At 49.3% G+C, this 18,835-nt stretch overlaps 5 protein-coding genes across 5 annotated transcripts; 3 read left to right on the top strand and 2 right to left on the bottom strand.

Moving 5' to 3' along the window:
• Positions 1–3,528: 3,528 nt before the first annotated feature.
• MCYG_06911 (conserved hypothetical protein) lies at positions 3,529–4,644 on the top strand (the record flags this gene model as incomplete). Its single annotated transcript, XM_002844901.1, has 4 exons — positions 3,529–3,624; positions 3,828–3,995; positions 4,162–4,391; positions 4,467–4,644. 4 exons carry the CDS (start codon positions 3,529–3,531, stop codon positions 4,642–4,644), a joined length of 672 nt encoding a protein of 223 aa, XP_002844947.1.
• Positions 4,645–5,237: 593 nt separating this feature from the next.
• On the bottom strand, positions 5,238–8,275 carry MCYG_06910 (vacuolar protein sorting protein DigA; the record flags this gene model as incomplete). The annotated part of the gene is made up of 3 exons (XM_002844900.1): positions 5,238–5,322; positions 5,379–7,989; positions 8,053–8,275. The coding sequence occupies 3 exons, from the start codon at positions 8,273–8,275 to the stop codon at positions 5,238–5,240; spliced, it is 2,919 nt and encodes a 972-aa protein (XP_002844946.1).
• Positions 8,276–8,674: 399 nt separating this feature from the next.
• MCYG_06909 (uncharacterized protein) lies at positions 8,675–8,995 on the top strand (the record flags this gene model as incomplete). Its single annotated transcript, XM_002844899.1, has 1 exon — positions 8,675–8,995. One exon carries the CDS (start codon positions 8,675–8,677, stop codon positions 8,993–8,995), a length of 321 nt encoding a protein of 106 aa, XP_002844945.1.
• Positions 8,996–9,544: 549 nt separating this feature from the next.
• Positions 9,545–14,707, top strand: MCYG_06908 (SNF2 family ATP-dependent chromatin-remodeling factor snf21; the record flags this gene model as incomplete). Its single annotated transcript, XM_002844898.1, has 4 exons — positions 9,545–10,054; positions 10,119–10,592; positions 10,643–14,453; positions 14,520–14,707. 4 exons carry the CDS (start codon positions 9,545–9,547, stop codon positions 14,705–14,707), a joined length of 4,983 nt encoding a protein of 1,660 aa, XP_002844944.1.
• A 633-nt stretch (positions 14,708–15,340) lies between these two features.
• Positions 15,341–17,934, bottom strand: MCYG_06907 (mitochondrial sodium/hydrogen exchanger; the record flags this gene model as incomplete). Its single annotated transcript, XM_002844897.1, has 5 exons — positions 15,341–16,617; positions 16,673–17,201; positions 17,297–17,430; positions 17,503–17,652; positions 17,892–17,934. The coding sequence occupies 5 exons, from the start codon at positions 17,932–17,934 to the stop codon at positions 15,341–15,343; spliced, it is 2,133 nt and encodes a 710-aa protein (XP_002844943.1).
• Between the last annotated feature and the right edge of the window lie 901 nt (positions 17,935–18,835).

Raw genomic sequence — 18,835 nt, 5'->3', positions numbered from 1 at the left:
GACTGCATTTGAGCGTTGTGGCCGAAGAACGAAAGCTGTTTCGTTTTGCCGGTAAACGAGTCGATGTTTGTAACAAGAAAAAAAAGGAAGACTGTTTTGAATGCTGGTTTGGTATGAAATGAATCAAGAAAATAACGCTTCGTGCAAGGTCGTGAGAGAAGATGGGAACAAGAGACGAGAAAGGGGGATATTATCGCTAGAATAGAGTGACTGGGAGCTGAGGTCAAGAAGGCGTTGCCTGCGAGGCGGAAGTTTGGCGGTGGAGGAGGAGGTCTTCAAGGAGAAGAGCAGGCGTTCGACCTTGATGACAAGTCACAAAATTCAGCGATAATAGACGGTTGTTTCCCCAAGGTAAGCCAGCGTGTGTTTATCTGGTGTTGGCCAAGAAGAGTCGACGAGGAGAAACCGTCAGGAGAGGTATGATAGATACCGTGCAACTGGCTCTCTGCGGTGGTTGTCAGGTCGAGATGTTGCTGAGATTGGCGTGTATATATATGTATAGCTTATGGTCGAGTCGAGTCAATGGGGATGACTGTCTGACTCAGAGACGGAGAGAGCTAAGCATGCTACGGCTTGAGTGGCGAGCGTGGCCTTGTACTGTTATCGTAGTATAGTAGCGGCCGTAGTAGTCGTAGTTGGTAGTAGTAGGTGGTCGTTGTGGTAAGTGAGTCAACGGGAGAAGGTCGAGGAAGAGAGTCGAAGGCGAGGACGAAGAGGGAGCGCGAGAGGTGGAGGTGGAGAGTCGAAGGTGAAGGTGAGAGAGACGTGAGAAGACGGGTGAAGAGTCGAGGAGGGAGGAAGAAGAAGAGCAGAAGAAGAAGCAGAAGAGAGAGGAAGATGATGAACAGGAAGACGAAGAAGACGAAAGAAGAAGAAAAGCAAGAAAGCGTGGAAGATCGGAGAAGGGGGAGAGACTGCATGACTAAGCCACAGAAAAAGAAAAGGAAGAAGAAGAAAAAAAAAGGGAGAGAGAGAAAGAGGGACGTGGAGCGAAGGGCGGGGAGGCGGTGAACAACCGCTAGTTCGTGGCCTGCAGGAGATGGGGTGACCGCAGGTACTTCTTCTCTCACTGTATTTACTGGGCAGGAGAAGTACCTGCGGGTACATCGGCCGTGGAGATAAGAAGGTTACGTGTCCTTAGAGGATAGCCTTATGTAAGCGAACAAGGTACTTTCTCATGTCAGGGACGAAAGTATTCTTGATCCACCGGAAGAAGAGAAGAAAAGCTGAGAAGTGGCAGAGTGGAAGATGTGGAGGTGGAGAAGAGTAAAAAGAGATACGTGTTATCACAGAGACGTTGATGGTACACTGTGTACCGCGATATATCAGGATGGCCTACACCAGTATACATACGTCTGTATGTACGAAAAAGCAGTGGAAAGGGCGAGTTCTTCAGTATTGCCACACCAAGCATGGACGGTGCAGCGACTTAGCGCTTCCATGTCGAGAGTTGAACTAGCTAGCATGCGAGGTTTCTCTTCCCCCCCTGCATGAAGGGGAGATTTCGGCCTGTGGCATCAGTTGGAAGTCGACTACCACGACTGGGAAGTCGACTACTACGACTGCTACAGTATAATGATGGCCTGATCTTCAACTCCCCGCACATTTACCGTCGACATCAACCCGCCATAGAACAGGAAGAGGGTTGAAACAGCATGTTCCACCCTTCTCGCCCCTCCTGGCCGAGCTTTCTCCATGTTTCGTCGATATATATAGTTATGTATACATACGTTGGGGGAGGGCGGACGGTACCGCTGATTGCCAGAGGTGTCAACCATGCTCAAAGCCTGAACTAAGAGTCTGAACCAAGTGTCTGAACCAAGAGTCTGAGCCCAAGGGGAAAACCCAAGACAAGGATAGGGAAGAAGAACAAGAAGAGGAAGACATCGTTTAGGGTTCGTTCTTGCATGCATCGTATTCCCTGTCGACAAGGTACTTACAAGTCTTCACCCTCACACACACCTAGAACTTGCATCCATGTCGATGGGGCGAGCATGACGCCAGCAAGGCCCGAACCACGGAAAGGCCCTTTTTCCTTTTTTTTTCCCTTTTTCTTTTTTTCTTTTCTTTCTCCTCTTAAACCCTTGAGAAGTCAAGCCTGTGAGTGGCTGTTGTCAAGCGATCTTCCCAACCCAAGGCATGGAAACACGGCTCATCCCATTTCTCCCCAAAACACCCACACACAAACGCAACTGAAGCTGACTATCGAATGTAGCTAGCCGGGAGAAAGAGAGACAGGTTCGGGCGGCAAGCGTGTGACCTCTCTTTGTCTGTCAATCTGTATTAAATGCCTTACGCATGACGACTGGTTCAACAGTCTCGACATGCCATCGACTCTATGTTGATGCTCTCTCTGGCCTCTCTGCATAACACATTAACATGCACATCAGCGGAGTTCCCCCATACACATAGTCCACACATAGTATATGCACATCCACCACGTATATATATATAAGATGCCACACAGAGCAGGGAAAAACGAATATGCAAAACTTCACCGCCTCATTTTACATAGCACTCTTGCATAAAGGCACTCGACTCGAGCCAATGGCCATGATGTTCCTTTTCGGCCTCTTGTTTATTATTATTCTTTTTTTTGCTGTTTATTTAATTCTCTAGTAACTATTCTTCTTCCGTGAGAGGGGAGAGAAAGGGCAGGTTTTGTTGATGCTGGTTGCCCATCATCTGCCCTTCCGTGCTACGACGGGACAACTCCAGCGCTTACAGTGTATATCAATTCTCTACAACTGGTTTATATTCCCTCTGTGAGACGGACGCCACGTCATGTCCTCTCATCTCTTTCTCTTTCGCTCTCCCTCTCGCACCCGAAACAGACAAGACTATCCATGCCCGAGCGGATGCACCTTTCTCACCATCATTCCATCGATCGTTCCATCGGAAGCAGCCCTGCCCTCCTCCGACTCGCTGCACCAAGAGTACAAATATACTTACGCTACATAGTAGTACACAGTAATAATAACAGACAGACCACCCTTGCCAACGAATTCTATTTCCCCCCAAAGTCCGATTGGAAGATAGTAGTTGTTTAAACTCTTCTTCCCTTTTCCCCCTTGTTGGTTGCTTTTGGTCCGTTTCAGTTCGGCGCAATAAAGAAGAGGAGGACCTTCGAGAGATTTTAAATTTATTAATTATCGCGCAGTGAAATCTTTCTCAGCAAGCGGCAGCAGCAACTAGCAGGAAGGCAACCCATCCATCCCATATAGGCTCAGCTGCAGTATGTTGTCGTTTACACCAGTAATCACCACATGCGTGGCTGTGATAAATCAGATGTACGAATAATCAGTGGACAGGACCAGCCACTCTTCCGTGCAGCCTAATATTCGATCAGGTTATCAGTCAGGCTATTTACTATGGAGCACTATGTATGTACGACGATGACGTTGACCAAGTAGACATCTCCTCTACTCACGGTAGCACTATGTATTTTAGATATGCTTAATTGATGCCGTCCGACGTTGATACAAGCAACTCATGCCATCACACTGTCCCATTGTTGAACATACCAACATGAGCCGATCACAGGAAGCCGTCGACCTCTTCAAGGAGGTCCAGCGTGTCTTCTCCCTCACCACCCTGGGAGATGACAGATGGTACTTTATCCCAGTAAGTCCATAGATAGGATGTTTTGTATTATTAGATCTTCTTCATCATCTCCTTTCTCCTTCCCCAGACAAGGTTCTGGTCAAGAAACGGCTTTTCCTCTCTCCCTTCAGGGATCAACGGCGCTATTCAATGATACGATGTTCTTTTTTTTACCCCAGATCCTACTCCATAACTACTGAATCCCTGGACCACCATGGCGTCAGCCGCCGCATCTCTCACTCATGATGACGATGATGAGGAGGAATGCAACTATTTATTACCCGACTTGGCGATCAATTTGCTTCTTCGTATACCATCGGATGCACGGAGAGTGCCGATTGATTGAAATAACTGCTGGGGGAGGGGGAAAGACAGAGAGGAAAAAGCAAGGCGTATACATGCACAAGACTACTATGCACATACATAGTAGACCACTACGGACGCCCCGCGTGATGCTTTTCTTTATTCGACTGATTTACCGATTTGCACTTGTTGGAAATCTAATTGAGTCCAAAGGGGAACTAACTTGTGGCCGTCACTTTTTACCGTCACTGCTAGATCGCCGCTTTGTCTGGTGCTGGTGAGCCGGAGTACGTCGTCCAGCTGTACTCTCATCTCATAGAGCAGCCAGAGTACGCTACGCCAGAGTCACGGCCGCGGCTAGTCCGTCGTCTGCGTGAGGCGTTGGTCAAGTGCGTGCCCATCATCGGTGTCTGTCGTCCCCTCGAGGCCATCCTGGGTATAGCGAAGGTCGAAAAGGAGGAGGATAAAGATTACTCTTTCTCTAGGTACATACATGCATGCATATACTACACAACCATATATGACTATTTTTACTGCATGGCTAATTATGGTTATGGCAGAGAACATTGGCAGTCCGGGGAACAGAACCATGAGCGAGGAATGTCATGGCTGAGCCGGATCTACCAGAGCAATCTTGACGGCATCCAGCACTCGCTCGCTGCCCACAGGGATTTCTGTACGCTTACACCCCCCCAGCATTCTCCTTACCATGTTCTTGGTACTGACGTAAACGGATAGTCTGGATATCTACCGAGATAACGTACGGGCTCTATCTCTCGGACCACTCTATCCTCAACGATGTCGAGACCGAGCTGGTCGTCCTGTCCGGCATCATGATACAGAATCTCCGACATGAAACCCACTGGCATCTCCGTGGAATGAGACGCATTGGCATCACCAGTCAAGACGTCGAGCTAGTTCATCAGTGCGTACGTTTCCCCTCCCCTCTTCTTATTCTTCTATTTCTTCTTCTTTTCATCTTTTGCCTCCCCCGCATCTTCGACAAGCCCGGCCGTGGAACGGTTGAAAAGGCAAAAGTGACAATCTGGGCTAATCGGCGTCCTTGCTTAGATCGAACTCGTCGCAAAGTTTGCCCAGGTCAAGCTTGACAAGGTTCCGAGGGTCGCTGAGGTCGAGCATGAGGTGTAAGAGGACTTGGATAGTACGAATTTACGCTTTACGGCTTACGGGTTGGGGGGTTACGGCTGGGTCTGGCGGCTGGGCGAGACGCATGTTGGGAGAATGGAGGACATTTAGTCTATGCTTCATTTCTTCTCCATTCTAAATAAGGTAGATCAAGGGAGATGATGTGTACATTCAGCCTTTCTGCCTCAAACTGCCCATTCGTTCTTGTTGTCTGACGGGCTGACAAATGGCTCATCCAGTTGCTTGATAGCATACTCTCCACATAAGATACTACAGCCAAGTTAGAACGATAACGCAATAGATAAAACAGCAGTAGAGTTACTCACCATGCCTCGGCAATCAACCCATCCAACTCCCTGATAATCTTCTCCCTCTTTGCCCCGATGCTGGTCCCCTTGCTCATCTCAGCCTGTAAATCTCTGATATGCTTCTTCTTCCCCGACCCCGCTGCATCCATCACCTTCTTCCCCAGACAGTCACTATGGAACGCATGTTGGCACGGGAAGACGAAAAACTGTCTACTCAGCACAGGTAACGAGCAGATCCAGCACTTCTCTCCCGGCTCGACGATGGCATACCGCGAGCCCAGTGACGCGGTCTCCAGCCGTATCTGTTCCGCTACATGTGCTGAATTATCCATCTCCTGACGGAGGGTATCAATGTGCCGCGAGTAGTCTTCTAGAGCAGTGCAGATTTCATCCTTGAAGTCGTCGATTACCACGAAATCCGGGAAGAAGGGTATCAGATCTTCGATACGTAGGAGTTCACACCGGCGTAGAAACTCAATTGCGTCCTTGATGCCGATTCCGGGCTGGTGAATCTTCTTCTCGGCTACGAGAAGCCAGAGTTTCTTACGGAGCTTATCGTTGCCTTCTGGTCTATCAGCGACGAGAGCGGCAAGTTCGATATCATCGTGCTTCAGGGCCAGGGTGACGCCTTCTTGATACTGGTCCATCATGCTGTAGATGTGCACACATGACTGCACACGCTTATGCTGGATGCATAGGCGTAGGGCAAAGTCGGCGTCATAAGGAGGTGGGGATGACGGCTGGGATTCAAGGTACTGGAGGAGAGCGCCCTCGGATGTCGAAGGGTGGGATGCGTATATAGAAATTAGGGTATTATGTACGGCTGCTGAGGGGTTAGGGTGATTGGCGATGATGAAGTTGAGGTATCTTGTTGCCTGGTTTTGAGGCAGGGTGGCCTTGGTGCCCTTGTTGTAGCTAAGTAGCGCTGGTATGAGCTTTTGAGGATCCAAGTCCGTCTGTCTCATTAGTATATCGACAAATTCGTTCGCAGAGTATGCCATCAGAACGCTGCTGTATTTGTAAAACACTTCGGGGTCAGTCTGCTTCTTCAGCACGTTGAGTGCTTCCGACCACTTCTCCCGTTGAACCCAGTACGAGAGGACGAAGTTGTGATCACTGATCGTAGTCGCAAAGTAGAGCAGCTCCTTTTCGCGCCCATGACTACCGATAATGTCATAGACAGTCCTGGGATCGAGATCGGCCTTGTACTTGTTGACGAAATGCTGGAACTCAGACTGTATACTCTGAATGTCATCTTTGGCATCGTCTGCGTTGCCTCCCTCGACCAGCTCAGCCTTTGTTGCAATGGTATCGTCCAACGAGTTCAGTTTGGACATGAAAATCTCTACCAGCCAGCTCGCTATCATCATTCTCTGCATCGTAGCTGACTTCTTGTAGGTTGACAGTTGGGTAAGGAGGTACTTCCTTAGGGCGTCTTGCTCCCCCTTATCAATGAAGGTGAGGCAGACCTCCTCGAACCGTTTACTGCTTTTGCCCCAAACCGACGCAGCTTCTAGGTACTGTCCTTTGCTTGCAAGATGGTCACCCGAAGCAGTGGCCACGGCGTCCTTTTGGGTGAGTCCATGGGCATATCGGAGCGCAGAGTCAAACTGTTGCTCTTTTAGAAGGATCCTCCACACATCTCTGTCCTCATCGTTGGCGGAGATCTCATATATCTCTTGCCCTGTAAAAAGCCAGTATGTGTTCATCTTTTGGTCTGCAACCAAACCAAGTGAGCTTTCGCCTGGCTCGAGGACTGCCTGATCGTACACAATCTCTCCATTCAAGCGGTTGACTGCGACGATTCTACCCTCGACCAAGGTAAGAATATGCCATTGTGTCATGGCCATTCCCTTGATGGGGTCCTGGATCAGCTTCCGGCCTCCTCTCGCAGATTCGGTGGCTGGTAAGATTGAACGAGGAATCATCTTGGCCTTATCGAATATCCGGCCTCCCATCTCTTGGTTGGGAGAGTTGGGCACGGCACCATGTAAGACACCTAGCGACGAAAGCCAGGCAAAGCGCCTTTCATCATCTGCTCTGCCATCGCTGTGTCCCTCCTCCAGGGGGTCGGGTTGCATGGCAAGCAATGACGGCGCCGAGAGAGTCGCGCTAGAGAGCTCATGGACGACGGGGTTCTCCTTGCGGAACAGGTCACTGTATATCGATCCTCCTCCTCCTTCCTTCCCATGTCTCCCTATCTTGCCCGTGAAGTAGAATATCTTCCCATTCGACGACACTATGATCTGCCGGGAATCCTTCCTCCCACCGACAAAGTCCACCCAGATGCCGGTTACAGACAGGCTGGGCACCTTGTACACCGTGTTGACATATCTCTCATCTCTGCGGTAGAACTCTGAGGCAGATTCGATGTATACTTCGTAGACGTTTCCGTCCGTCGAACCCACGAGTATCTCCCTCGTCGAAGCTGTAGGTACGGCCGGGTTCCACGCGATGCACTCTATCATCACCCCCTTCAGGCGCGAGAGTGGCTTGGGCTGTCGAGACTGTGTATGAAGGTAGAAGTTCTCCCCAAGCGTAGTCGATATGATCAGATGTGAGGCCGAAGGGTCAAGAAACATGCGGCGAATGACGCCTATCTCGGATGACTTCTTAGGCAGGTCGATGTCTATTTACCAGCGTTAGCTATCACTCTCCTTCGTCCAGCAAAATAAAAGAGTACAAAACACACCATCGATGTCTTCTGCATTATTCAAGTCTATCCTCAGGATCCTGCCGGTTGCCAGAGCGAGGATGAGCACATCGTTGGCAACCTGGGCCGCGACGAAATCGGCGGCGATGGAGAACTTGAGCTGGACCTGCTTGACGCTGAATATCGGCAGTGATGACTCGGCCAGCTTAGCCAGGCTGAGGCTGCTGGCAGCTACATAGCCACTGGATCCGTCCAGCGCCATGATGCGCACTGAGTGTTGCTCTCTAGATCATGTTGATGCTGGTGACGTTTGGAGAGCTCGCGATGTGCCATGAAACTATTTAGTCTATCAACGCCAAGCAGATGCAAGATGCATTACTTCTTCTCATCTTCGTCTGATGATGATGTCGATACATTGATATAATCGGGTATTATAACAGGTGTGTATACCAGTTTATACTGCGGTCATGCCCCTCGGCTCTACATGGACGACGTGGTTGCTAACTAACACCGTCTAGCTATGTACCAGATACTCCCAGCAGGACACAGCTATCACCAGGGATCTTATGGGCACCATCAGTTATTTGCTTGACTACGGGGACATCCGGGGGAATATAACCATATATGAACTCGGGATGGCTCAGGGTACATAAGGACTGCAATGTCAGCTTCAACTATTCAAGACTGTTGGCATAGAGAGACCCAACTCTACGTACGGCTGGACAGAGGAGATGGCCATCCACAAGTGAAGGACATCGTATCAGAGACCAGACGAGGCTGTCGACATGTCGCTATCGAATATCCTGCAAAGAAACTGGTGTCCAACATATCTAAATGTCTGTCTCACTATGTTTATACACAGCCATGCGCAGAGCCGGCAGCATCAAAGAGACACCAAGAGATGTCAAGATGGCATCAAGACGGCATCAAAGGAGAGGCCAGCTCCATCAAACGACCTGAAGAAATAGATATGGTATCTTAGTACATCTATATCTGCCATTAGCCAGGCTTCTCTCTTGTATACTGAGTATGTAGACCGTCCTTGACATCCATCACCGTAAATGTATCTAATAGATGACATCCTTAATCTAACAGCATATCTACTATCATCTTCACCTTTAATACTATCATCATCACCATCTTCTTCTTCTTCATCTTTACCATCTATATCATCTCATCTTCTCATCCTCAACTTTGTAACATCACGTGAGATATCAAAAGAAGGAAGTTTTTTGGTTGGAAGAAAAGAAGAAGAAGAAAAAGACGAAGAAACAAAAAAGAAGCCTTCTTCTTGACGTTTTGCTTCTTCATCTTCATCTTCATCCTCTCGCATCACCATCCCTCTCATCCTGTCTCTCCCCCTCCTTGCCTCTGTCTCTACCTCACCTGCGACCGTCTCTGCTCACCTCCAACTTCTGCTGTCTAGATCCCGCGAAAACCAGCCCATGGAGCGTGTCCTCTGAAGGGCCCGTCGTCAGCTCAGCGCAAGCCCGGAAAGGCCTGAATTGGCCCTCCAGCAGCTCTAGCAGCCATGACGGGAGCTCCTCCGTACTCCTCGCGCTCGCCGTCGCAGCAGGCTAGATATCTCTCTTACTCGCCGTCGCGGGACCGCCCCTACGCTGGCTCAGATGCCTCTTCCTACCAGCAGCAACAACAGCAGCAGCAGCAGCAGCATCCGCCTCATACGCCTCCTGGATTCCCCACTGTGAGCAGGAGTCCGCACTACACCCATCCTACCTCTCCCATGAACACCACTTTGCCGCCCTTGAATGGCGCGGAGCCTTCGCCGGCTTACCATGGCTCCAATCAGTCTGGATACTCCCTACCACGTCCATACGGTAGCTCGTTGATGTCGAATCCGGCTCACTCTCCGTCTCCGGGCATGTTCAACCATACACCTTCCCACACGCGTCCAGGTAGCATCGGAGATGGCGTCCTTCGGTCCCCAAAGCGCGAGCCTGATATCTCTCTCGACTCGCGCCCGGTATTCTCTTCTCAGCCTCCTGTCCGTGAGACCAGGGCCACCACCCCAAAGGAACCAGTCAGTTACTTCACATCTCTCATCTTATGCTTTATATAATCTTCTTTACTAACGAACTTTGTAGAAACCGGCAAGAGCTACGGACCCTATGTCGTTTGCCAGCATCTTGTCAGGACCGGCAGAAGAACGCCCTCGAAAGGCCTCTGTTCCGCCAGTCAAGGCCAGTGAACAGCCACCGCAGCCTGTTGCCGCGCCTGCTCCCAAACCAGCGCCCAAACCAGCTCCCAAGCCCGAACCCAGAATGCTAGAGTCTGATAAGCGGCGCCGCCATCTTAACTACGACGCTACATACAGTGAAATTGCGCCAAAACCAGTCGCGAATGGTGCACCAAAGCCAGCTGCTCCCTTGGCTCCTGCGAAACAGTCTCCCCCACAGCTCTTGAGTAGCTCAAACCTCGCCAGCGCCCTGGAACGATTGGATAATATGGACAAAAGCGATGTCGAGGCTCCTGGGTTTGAAGACGAATGGCAACGATACATTGTCAAGGGGAGAAAGCGGGCTAGAGAGGCAGAAGCCCTTGACAACCAGAAGCGAAAGGTGTGTACCTTTATCTTTACAGTCTGTATTATCATGGCTAATTGGATCAGCGTCGTCGAGCGAACTTCTTGGGTAAACTGGCCCGGGTATTCGAAAAACAGGCCATTGCTGGCACGGAACGCTTTGCTCGCCTCCACGAGGCTGAAGTGATAGAAGAAGTCCAGCAAAAGGAAATTATGGATGAAAAGGAACGCAAAAAGGACATGCAGCGGAAACGACGACGTGAGAATACAGTTCGTGCTGAGATGGAGAAGATCCAGGCCGCTCAGAAGAAAGTCAGCAAGATGGAAGATGATGCCGAAAAGGAGAAACTGCAGCGTGAAATTGCCCGATCTCGCAAAAAGATCAAGCACACCAAGCATGTACTCGAGACCGGATCAGCTCCTCAGGAGATTAGCGAGGTTGCTCCTCTGTCTCCAAACCTCGAAGGTGGCACTACAGGTTCATTCCACACTCGTGATAAGGCCTCTCCCAGCAAGAAGAGACCAAGCAAAGGTGGCTCTGCTGCTCGACCAAAGAAGACCAAAGAGCAAAAACAGGCCGAGAAGGATGCCGCAGAAGCTGCCTATGCCGCCCTGGAAGGTGAAGAGCCCCCTGCAACCGCATCCAAGGACGGCTCGAGGAAATCAACCCTGAAAAAGGATACCAAGGCCGCTCGCTCAAAGGAACCCACGCCCACTCCCGTTGCAACATTCGACACCAAGGGCTACACTCAGCTCTACGAACAGATTTGGCGAGACATGGCTCGCAAGGACATTCCAAAGGTTGCCCGCATCAAAGCCTCTTCCCTTAACATCCGCCAGGAGAACTTGCGCAAAACAGCCCAGCTGGCCAGCAAACAGGCAAGGAAATGGCAAGATCGCACCAATCGTAGCACAAAGGACACCCAGGCCCGGGCTAAACGAACTATGCGTGAAATGATGTCTTTCTGGAAGCGAAACGAACGTGAAGAGCGTGATTTGCGCCGAATGGCAGAGAAACAAGAGCTGGAGCTCGCCAGAAAGGCAGACGCAGATCGTGAAGCCAATCGCCAGAAACGCAAACTTAACTTTCTTATATCTCAGACTGAACTGTACTCCCATTTCATTGGCCGCAAGATCAAGACCAGTGAAGCCGAACAGTCTGGCGACACCATCGCTGCCCCAGTCGATGGTGGCGCAAAAGAGCCTGAACACACGTTCAATGTTCCTGAAGATGTGGGCGATCTCAGCGCAAAGGTTACCAACTTTGAGGATCTCGACTTTGATGCTGAGGACGATACTGCGCTAAGGGAGGCGGCCATGGCCAACGCGCAGAATGCCGTTAAACAGGCCCAAGACCGCGCAAAGGCATTCAACGAACAGGATAATAAGATGGCTGCCTTTGACGAAGGCGAAATGAACTTCCAGAACCCTACAAGTCTGGGTGACGTGCAGGTTGCGCAGCCTAAGCTGCTTAACTGCCAGCTCAAAGAATACCAATTGAAGGGCCTCAACTGGCTAGTCAACCTCTACGAGCAGGGCATCAACGGCATCCTTGCCGACGAGATGGGTCTCGGAAAGACTGTCCAGTCCATCTCCGTAATGGCCTACCTCGCTGAAGTCCACAACATCTGGGGGCCGTTCCTCGTCATCGCTCCGGCCTCCACCCTTCATAACTGGCAGCAGGAAATCACAAAATTCGTCCCGGATATCAAAGTACTTCCGTACTGGGGCTCGGCCAAAGATCGAAAGGTGCTGCGTAAATTTTGGGATCGCAAGCATATCACTTACACCAAACAATCTGAGTTCCACGTCCTGGTGACTTCCTATCAGCTAGTGGTGTTGGATGCACAGTATTTCCAAAAGGTCAAATGGCAGTACATGGTTCTAGACGAGGCTCAGGCAATCAAATCCTCACAGAGTTCGCGATGGAAGAACCTGCTTGGTTTCCACTGCAGGAACAGACTGCTGCTCACCGGAACGCCTATCCAAAACAATATGCAGGAACTTTGGGCCCTGCTGCACTTCATAATGCCGACACTCTTTGATTCACATGATGAATTCAGCGAATGGTTCTCCAAGGACATTGAAAGCCATGCTCAGAGTAACACCAAGCTGAATGAAGACCAGCTTAAGCGACTACATATGATTCTCAAGCCTTTCATGCTACGACGTATTAAGAAGCATGTCCAGAAGGAACTTGGTGATAAGGTCGAGAAGGACGTCTTTTGTGATCTAACATACCGACAGCGAGCATACTATGCCAGTCTCCGGAACCGTGTCAGCATAATCGACCTTATTGAAAAAGCTGCCACTGGTGAAGAGGCCGACAGCACAACGCTGATGAACTTGGTCATGCAGTTCCGGAAAGTTTGCAATCATCCAGACTTGTTCGAGCGTGCAGATACCTCCTCGCCCTATTCCATGTGCTACTTCGCTGAATCGGCTTCTTTCGTTAGAGCGCCGTTGTCTGTCTGCTACTCTACTCGCAGCTTGATCGAGTATGATCTACCTAGGATGCTTTGCAATTCTACTGGGCGACTCGACATTCCTGGATCAGACAACAGCAGGGCTGGGTTCGACGACAAATACCTTTCTCATCTGATGAATGTGTGGTCGCCAGATAATATGCGCCATAGTCTAGATAGAGACCAGGCCTTCTCCTGGCTCAGGTTTACCGACATGTCAATGGGTGAGGCATCCGCAGTCTCTCAAAGGGGAGTGTTTGAAAGGACATTGGACCGTCAGGGTATAGAGAATCGTCTGGCACGGCTTTCAGTCGTCTACGATGATGATACAGCGAATAATAACTCAATTCTACCTCACTCTTTATTTAACATTGTCGATCGAAGCAGTCGATCTGAACTTGCGGAAGTTGGCTCTACCGGTTGCTTACGCGAGCTATACAACGTTACTCAGTCTGTGATCGATAACGAAGGGATCCTAGGATTAGAGCCGTGCGGTAAAGCGGATGCTAATGCCCCTCCGATCATGATATCATCGTCTTCATCTGTGCCGAGTTTAGAAGCCAAGCATACCTTCTTCAACGTTCAGGCTCGTCAAGCTTTAATCGGAACAACGACCCCAGGACTTGACCAGGAAATCCTCAATAACAAGGTTGACCCTCTGCCGTACTCGTACGCACCACTGTTGCCGAAACCAGGCTCCACGAAACGAGGATACACCAATATCACCGTGCCGTCAATGAGACGCTTCGTCACTGACTCCGGCAAACTGGCGAAACTGGATGAACTCCTCCGAGAACTAAAGAATGGCGGTCATCGAGTACTGCTTTACTTCCAAATGACTCGTATGATTGACCTGATGGAAGAATACCTCACTTACCGCAACTACAAATACTGCCGACTAGACGGCAGTACTAAGCTAGAGGATCGTCGTGATACAGTTTTAGATTTCCAGCAACGGCCTGAGATATTCATCTTCCTTCTCTCCACCCGTGCCGGTGGTCTAGGTATCAACCTGACAGCAGCCGATACAGTAATCTTCTATGATTCCGACTGGAATCCAACCATCGATTCCCAGGCCATGGACCGAGCCCATCGTCTCGGTCAAACCAGACAAGTTACAGTGTACCGCCTAATCACCCGCGGAACCATCGAAGAACGAATCCGCAAACGAGCCCTGCAAAAGGAAGAAGTGCAGCGCGTAGTTATCTCCGGCGGTGCAGGCGGTGGCGTCGACTTCAACACTCGTAGCCGCGAGAACCGCACTAAGGATATCGCCATGTGGCTTGCGGACGACGACGAGGCGAAGATCCTGGAACAAAAGGAGAAGGAAGCCATGGATAAGGGAGAAGACGCGGCCGCTGCGCCTAAGAAGGGTAGAAAGGCTGCTCCCAAGAAGAAGAAAGATGTCACACTGGACGATATGTATCATGAAGGTATGTATACTCTACATCAATGTCACCAGGCACAGGATAATTTTACTAACTATCCACGATACACAGGCGAAGGCCACTTCGAAGATCTCAGCACCAGACCTTCCGGCACTGCAACCCCCCTATCCGCAGACATCGAAACACCTGCTGCAGGCTCATCAGGTAAAGGAGGTCGCCGCCGTGCACCAGCAAAAGGCACCTCTAAAAGAGCCAAAACCGCCAAAGAACGACTCCAGTTCATCGATGGCGACGATTAATAGACAAAAGAATCACCAAACCCCTCGCGAAGAAACATAAAAGTGGTTTTTCCCTGCTGATTCCATTTTCTTCCTCCCACTCTTTCGTTGTATTTTTTCTCCCCCCAACAACTGCCTTGCCTACTTACGTCTTTCCTCATTTTATCCCCATGTGTTTTTAAAGTATATTTTCTTTTTTGTATTTTTTGTCTGGCTTATGTCCCTTTTCTTAGCTGTTTAAACTAGGTAGTTTTAGTTGGGTTTGTCCTGTGGCCTGATCGAACTCGCGGTGGGAGTTTTCAGGAGGGAGGGTGATATATTAATATATTGGGAGACGATGCTTTCTTTTTGCCTTTTTTTTATCAAGGGGTAGCTATGCACTTTATACGCTGTAACTAAACTGGCTGGAGAAGCTGATGGGGATAAATTCCATAATGTAATAAGGATAAAGGTGAAAGCATTTTTGCTTATTATCGGTAATACTATTCATTTGGCCCTTGCAACCCTGTAGCAAAAGGCAAAGACATAGCTCTATTCTATTAATGCCAGAATAAAGAAGGTATGTAGTCTGGTGGTAGATAACATAACGTATAAAGTACAAGACCCAAAGAAAGACATATAAAAAGTCGTAACAATAACTGCCATGTCCAATCATCATACAGCATCAGGTCCCTTGCGTCCAGATCCAGATGGGGACCCAGACCCGGATCCCTGATCAAGTAATAATTTTGGTTTTATGTATTCATCGTCAAGCTGTTTGAACCATGTAGCATGGTCACGATTACCAGTCAATAAATCACGGAATGCATCTGTGGCAGCCGTGATAGGTTTGGATGAAGATGACGGTTCTCCTTGCGAGTTATTGGTGTATGGTCCATCGCCGGAGTGGGTAGCGTGAGCGGAAGTCGATCTAGATTGTGAGTGTGTGCGAGTACGTTGGGCCTGCGAGGCGGCGGCAGGAGGTAAATCATCGTCAGAGAATGCGGCGTCAACTTCAAGGTCAAAGTCTTCGATGTTCATGCCCATGTCACCTGTGCCTCTTGCGTTTCGTCCGGAGAGACTCCTATCATGACCACTGTCCAAATCGACGCTGCTACCGCTTCCGCTTCCGGCTCGGCCTCCAAGCAATTCCCGCGTCGAAGCTCCGTCTCGGGACCGTGTACGGTCCTTTCTGGAATATGAGGATTTCTTTCTTGAAAGACTGCCAGGATGACTTTCGTTTGCCTGAGGGGTTAGCCGCCCATTACTACCGCTTGAGTAGCCGTGCCCGGTTCTATTGATATCGGTCTCCCTTGCAACCGAGTCCAGTTGGAAGTCGCTTCTACGCGGTGTGTGGCCCATACCAGTCCCCGATCGTTTGTAATATGTGCCGCCATTCGTTACTTCGATGTCAAATTCATCATCGGAATCTATTTCCTCAACGACTCCGGTGCGGATGTCCAGAATTTCTAGCATTCGGGCAGTTGTACCTCCAAATATGATAACCGTCAGGACGACAACGACCAGAACGGTTGCACGTAGAGCGGGAGCATTTGTTCCTTCAAGTCCCGCAGCTAATGCAACACCAACAGCTCCTCGTAAGCCTGCCCAGAAAAGCATGGCTTGATAAGGATAAGGCAGCTCGTCTGCCACATCCCTACCTCGGTTTGCTGCTCGATATCGAATAACCCAGTTGATAGCCTTTGACAACGGAAACACTGATAAGTATCTTGCTACGCATATTCCCGCAACAGACACCATGATAAAGAGGGGTTTGAATTGTAGATTCTCGTCGGTAAACAGATCCAAGCCCAGATAGATGAATATGAAATTCTCTGAAAGCTGTGCCATGGTTTGGAAAATGTACTTTGTCGTGAGCTGAGTTCGACGAGACATGTTGTAATAAGCATAGTGCTTCAACGTCATCCCACAAAACAATAATGATACAATACCTTGATTGGAGCAGTTAGCACGGTCAACCCAGTTTAAGATCAAAGATATACATACCGGACATGTGAATTCCAGTAGAGAAGAAATAGCAGGCATAAGCAATTAAGAGAATAAGGCAGCTTTCAATCTTAGGGTCACGGCGAACATGGGTATATTTGAGACCCAATGCTGTGCCTATGCCAACAACCACACCAATAAGCAGACTGCCAAAGAAAACTATCAAGAATATACCGATAGCCTCAAACAGGCTGAGGACAGTCAGGGAGCCGGCTGCGCTGCCAGGTTTGTATCTCTGGGCTGTCTCGAACAAAACAATAGCAATAGCATCGTTTAGAATAGACTCTCCGAAGATGACAGTGTATAGTTTAGGCTCGACCTTATAAACGTTGAATATTGCAAGAATGGTGACAGGATCGGTGGCCGAAAGTGTGGCTCCGACAGAAAATGCCTCGACGAAGGAGATATCTAGTCCCTCAATGGGAATGCGTGTCCAAAGAAATAAGATGAGTCCTAGGACTAATGCAGAGATGAATGTTCCAGCAAAAGCAAAGGTAAGAATACTCCCAATATTTCGGAAGAAATTGCCCTGCATTTTTCCAAACAGAAGCCGATCAGCAACCCCTCACCTCTGTGGCCTGTACCGTTCCTGAACGCGATGAATCAGGTTCCTGGTAAGCTTACCTGGTGCAACTCGTAACCCGATGCTAATATAATAGGAGGAAGGAGAAGGTTGAAAAAGAACTGATAGTCAAAGCTGACTGATTTCTGAATCAGTGTTCCTGGTGTAAATCTAATAACCAGCCCAACAACCATTCCTAGTAAACCGCACAGGTGTCAGCATTTGACCCCCATAAGACGTTTCGAGGCAGAGATGGGCCACAGCGTACCGCCAAATATAGACAAAACTGTTTCATGTACCGCCTGAATGCGCTTCTGTTTAAGCAAGTAGCTGGTGAACAGTGCCGTAATCAAGAGCATTATAAGGATGAATAGAGCCCAGGAGGTCCAAAACTCCCGTTCTCCCGCTTCCGGAGAGTCTATATCAACCCGTGTCAGAGTAGCTGAATGCCTTTTTGCGGTTTCAACCAGTATAAAAGCTTGAGGATGCTGCTTATCGGGTTGGGTTGGGCTGGTGAGTAGCTCTGTAGATCGACGGCATACCATCTGGATCCTCTTCCTCCTCTCTCTTCCCTGCATAGTGAAATTCACCCGTCAGCTAAGGATCCTCCATAACCTTCCATAAACCCAGAGAGACACAGATAAGTGGTTTACTCACTTAAAACCTTTGATATAATCCCGCCTATAAAATTGGCCGCCATGGTGATGACAACAAAGCCACTAGATTTCAAATGGGAGGGTACGGACGCGACTGGGTAAGTCGATCAGAAAGGCAGGCCGCGATCATAGTCCCCGGGGCGAGTTCTCCGGTGGCTAACAAGACAGCGGCACGATGCTATCAGTTGCAGATGAGCTTCCGATATAGAAGCCCTTTGGTTCGTTGTTTATATCCATCAGTTTTCCCTTACGAAATGAAGTAACTAAATCGGGCCAAGTCGATTCAAGTCACGTGAAGTGCACTTCAACAACGCGCCAAAGTCGCCAACGAGCATCAAAGGATGATATGAGGGTTAATGAAGACTAGATGAACAGAGATGTTTAGGTCTTCGCTTCAAAGGAGAAAACCCATAACCGTACAGCAATCCCTAATGCCACTATATCCGCCTCAGCCTTCACCCGAGCCCTAGCCAGAGCCAGATCCAGATCGAGAATCAGATCCGTCTTATACCCCCAACGAGCTCGCAGAAATCCCCCTTGATTTTTATACCTTTCTTGCCACACTGCACTATGAAAAGCAGACCTCGAGATTCCACTACAAAACTGTACTATATAATATCGAATATCGAATATCTTGCAGCGTTACTGAGCAACAATGCAGGATTATAACCACGTGATATGTTCTGAGTAAGCAAAGGTTGCCCTTTTTCTGGGTCAAATTTGATAACTTTGCTCTGTCTCTCTCTCCAGTCCGCTTCGAAATCGACATCCTCAGAGTGATACACCGATAACTGCACTATGTCAGCAGGCTAACTCCTATGCAATCAAGATGGCTTTATTCCTGTCTTACCCTACGGACCGGTTTGGTTAAAAATCAAAAGCACTATCGACTATACAGGAGAGCTGTGCATCTCTCCGCCCCGACGTTGCTGTGCTACACTACTA

The sequence above is a fragment of the Microsporum canis genome, genomic scaffold, assembly GCF_000151145.1.
Source record: "Microsporum canis CBS 113480 supercont1.6 genomic scaffold, whole genome shotgun sequence".
NCBI classification, from domain to species: Eukaryota; Fungi; Ascomycota; class Eurotiomycetes; order Onygenales; family Arthrodermataceae; genus Microsporum; species Microsporum canis.
Note: the sequence above shows the minus strand (reverse complement) of the source record. Positions and strands in the feature narration are given on the sequence as shown.